Here is a 4,054-nt window from a genome sequence, read left to right as displayed (position 1 = left end):
AAATTAATAATATGATAGATTAAGTTATATTAGACGAACAAATTACGTTAATAAATGTTTTTTGAGCTTTCTACAATCCATTATCCGTATCTCTCTCTTTAACCATTAGAATTTGGTTCAATGTGTATAAATCTTCAACCAACATTTCCTTCTCTACTAATTCATTCTACAATAACACAAACAACATTTATCAACAAAAAATCATAAAATTGCAGGTATTGGGATTCAAAGCATGTCACTCCTCACATATCAGCGACAATTTATTTTGACCGTGGTTAATGTGATTTAAAAATAAATAAAAAATGAAAGGGGCCTAATGAACATATATTACTTCGGTTGGTCATGTGGCCATCGTAGGATATGTATTCCTTCACGCCAACTTTAGTTTACGAAAAATAATGATCAAAAGTGTGTACGGATTTTTTTTAGAAAAAGATGGTTAAAAGAATTATTTTAAAAAACTATAATTTTTTTTTAATATTTAAGAGACATGGACTTGTTTAATCCTATTAGAGTTTTACATAGCTCATCCTTACAAAATCGGTTCGTAAAATGAGATGTGAGACTTGAGATCTTCTCAATATACTCTCTCACGTCAATATTTTTTTGAATTTGGTGCATATATATTAACGGTGGATGGTCTACAGTCCGATGGATAAATTCTGATACCATATTATAATTTGACTTAATTCATTTTTAAAAAATTCAATTTATAATATAAAGAGTTTCACTTTATATAAATTATTTTAACGTTTTATCTCTAATCAATATAAAATTTAAAATCTTCCGAATACATGCTTCACGTAACACTTTTTTAAACTTATGCACAAACTTTTAAGTTATAAATAGTCCAAAATCCAATTGATAGCCTCTGACACTATATTATAATTTAATCTAATTAAGTCTTACAAAATTAATAAGGAAAAAAAATTATCTAACAAGGTCAAAAGTCAATTCTACGCAAATGAATTGAATCTTATCCAAGAGTGTGGAAACAAGTATAAACTTAGGAATAGTTTATGGAAATAAATAATAGAGGTTATAAAGTCGACATTTCTCTCGTCAAAAAATAATTGTGACTATAGGTATAGGCTAACAAGATGATGTTAGGGGTGGACAAGAAAAACCCACCCGAGAATAACCGACCGAACCGGTTGTAGGTGGATGTTTCGGGTCGGGTTAATTCGGTTTGACGGGTTGGAACGGGTGTTGCAAACGGGTTCAGAGGGGTATGTGTGGTCGGGTTCGGTTTTGATTTTTTGGCCCAACAAAATCCGAGCCCGACCGATTCCATTACATTACTATTACTATCCGTCCACCCTGAACCGCAAATGCTATGTAAGGTTTATCAGACTCATTCAGTGGATGTGACCCTTCTTTAGATCTGTTCATAATGGAAACCTTATACCTCCAAACTTCCATTTTTTGTTAAAAGTTTATTGAATCACCACGTCATTATCGGATCTTACATGCCACAGGTACAATATGGTTGAACAAGGTCTTATTCAGGAGGCAGTATTTTCGTTTTGGTTCAACCGTAAACCAGAGGAAGAGGAAGAGGAAGGGGGTGAGATTGTCTTTGGTGGTGTTGATCCTTCTCACTACAAGGGAAATCACACTTATGTTCCTGTGACAAGAAAAGGATATTGGCAGGTTAATTAGTAAATGTTATTATTTTATACTTTAAGTTCTTTTGGGTTTTACCCTTTTTCTCAGATTCTCTGTTTTTTTTTTCAGTTTGATATGGAAGATGTAATTATTGATGGCAATTCCACTGGTATGTGTAGATTACTGTAGGCAGAAACACCAATTTATTTTCCTAGTATATGATAGCATTTTCATATATGGGTCTTGGCATTAATTCCATTGTTTTGGTGTGTTCTTTTTGTCATTTCAGGATATTGTGCTGATGGCTGTTCGGCCATTGCTGATTCGGGGACTTCTTTGTTAGCAGGTCCAACGGTATGAATATATGCCTCTAAATATATGTTGATATTTAGCCTTTTCTTTTTTCAACTGAAAAAAAGGCATTGGCTAATGCTTTTACTAGCTTGTTTCTATCTATGACCATGTGCTTTATTATTGTAGACTGTAATTACCATGATAAACCATGCAATTGGAGCATCTGGAGTTGTAAGCAAAGAGTGCAAGACCATTGTTGCGGAGTATGGTCAAACAATATTGGACCTGCTTTTATCTGAAGTGAGTACCATTTGTAATTTGTTTTTGGCATATCTTTGTTGATTAGATTGTCACCTATGTTCATGAATAGTTTGTTAGAAGAATGGTTCTTTTAGAATGAATTTTCTTATGCTTTTTCTTTACTCCTTTATAGGCACAGCCGAGGAAGATCTGTTCCCAAATTGGATTGTGCGCTTTTGATGGCACTCGTGGTGTTAAGTAAGGCCCAAACATATTTTTAATCTTTGACTCTTTGGTCATTGAATCAAAATACATTTGCACTGTGATTAACATTTTACCTGTCTTTCATTTTTTCCACTTTTAGTTTGGGTATCGAGAGTGTAGTAGATGAGAATGAAAGAAAATCATCTGGTGGTTTTCACACTGCTACTTGTTCTGCCTGTGAGATGGCAGTTGTTTGGATGCAGAACCAGCTAAAGCAAAATAAGACCCAAGATCAGATACTAACCTATATCAATAATGTGAGTTAGTTGTCTGAGTGCTGCTGCTATTTGAGTATCCTGTTACACCTCTTGACTCTCAGCTTAATGATGATTTTGCAGCTTTGTGATAAAATGCCTAGCCCAATGGGAGAATCAGCTGTTGATTGTGAGAATATCTCTTCGTTGCCTGTAGTTTCCTTCACAATTGGTGGAAGAACTTTTGACCTTGCTCCAGAGGAGGTAAAATCCTCAATCTGATTGATCGCCTTTGCAATTACTGGTCACTATACTTTTGTAGTGTTATCAAAATAAGCTAAGTCTGATCTAGCCTGTGTTTAGTTAAATGTGATTATGTGAGAACTTACTCTATGATTTACAACTTCTATAAACCAAGTCTAAAAATCATAGGAACGCTATTAAACCAAAAAACAGTGTGGATCCACAAACATGATGGAGTAATGTATGTTATGCAGTAGCAAAGCACAATTTGTAGTAGTATATTTTAATACATGAATATATATATGCAGTTGTTTAAAACCGAATAAACCGCCTTATGAAACCGAACCGAACAAAACCGAAACCGAAAATAACCGAATTGCAAACCGGTCGGTTTTGGTTATGTTTTTTCCAACCGATGGTTAGGTCGGATTGGGAATTTGGGCCCGAAAACCAATCCAACCCAACCGATGTCCACCCCTAGATGATGTTATAATTTATTTATTTTTGGGTTCCACCATAATAAATATTGATGTGACCTATTTTGTGGATAGTTAGAATTAAACCATAATATAGACATATGATAGATCATTTTCAACTCTAGAAGATTTTCATTAAATAGTAAGGCTAGCTGGTGGGCCTGTGCAACTCTACCTCACTAAATATAGGAAAAGAGAAAAGAAAACTATATTCTCTATATCTAAAAGAAATTAATAATGATAGTTACATGTACTCACCCTAATTTCAACCAAAAAAATAATAATATGCATGTCATGAATTTCCAACATGCTATCGTGCAATTATTATTTCAATTAAATGATTCAGATGAGTTGCTTTATTCTCACCATGATTGTTTAGATCAATGAAAATGAACCAACATTAGAATTAGAAAAGTAATAGTAGTACTTTTATTTTATTGTTTAAAATTTCACACATATTTCAACACCACGTACAAATATATTATTCATAAACATGGTAAGTTAGAGTTTTATCTGCACTTTGGAAAACTCTCTAACTTACTAAATTAAAATAGTTTTCAATTTTTAAAAGATTTAAATATTTAAAGTAATTAAGATGTTAAATATTAGTTTTAATTTATTTATTTTTTAATAATCATAATTTTTTAATTATATTTTCTGTCATTTATTATTTACTGAATATTCATTTTGCATCCTTATATTTTTCTATATTTATTTTAATTTTTTTAAACATTG

The 4,054-nt window shown here is 32.4% G+C and overlaps 1 protein-coding gene across 1 annotated transcript; it reads left to right on the top strand.

The window, feature by feature from the left end:
- The first annotated feature begins 1,311 nt into the window (after positions 1-1,311).
- On the top strand, positions 1,312-3,142 carry LOC127125886 (aspartic proteinase). The gene is made up of 8 exons (XM_051054739.1): positions 1,312-1,338; positions 1,479-1,653; positions 1,738-1,777; positions 1,898-1,962; positions 2,089-2,202; positions 2,336-2,400; positions 2,507-2,663; positions 2,745-3,142. Coding segments are annotated over exons 1-8 (756 nt in total). The 5' UTR covers positions 1,312-1,336; the 3' UTR covers positions 2,883-3,142.
- Positions 3,143-4,054: the final 912 nt, after the last annotated feature.

This window comes from Lathyrus oleraceus, chromosome 3 (assembly GCF_024323335.1).
Source record: "Lathyrus oleraceus cultivar Zhongwan6 chromosome 3, CAAS_Psat_ZW6_1.0, whole genome shotgun sequence".
NCBI lineage: Eukaryota > Viridiplantae > Streptophyta > Magnoliopsida > Fabales > Fabaceae > Lathyrus > Lathyrus oleraceus.
The sequence above is the reverse complement of the archived record's forward strand: the minus strand, read 5'-3'. Positions and strand labels throughout refer to the sequence as shown.

Excerpts from the sequence above, each read along its gene's own strand:
- LOC127125886 (XM_051054739.1), top strand. Across the intron at positions 1,963-2,088 it reads CTTTGTTAGCAGGTCCAACG|ACTGTAATTACCATGATAAA; the intron begins GTATGAATATAT and ends TTATTATTGTAG. Across the intron at positions 2,203-2,335 it reads TGGACCTGCTTTTATCTGAA|GCACAGCCGAGGAAGATCTG; the intron begins GTGAGTACCATT and ends ACTCCTTTATAG.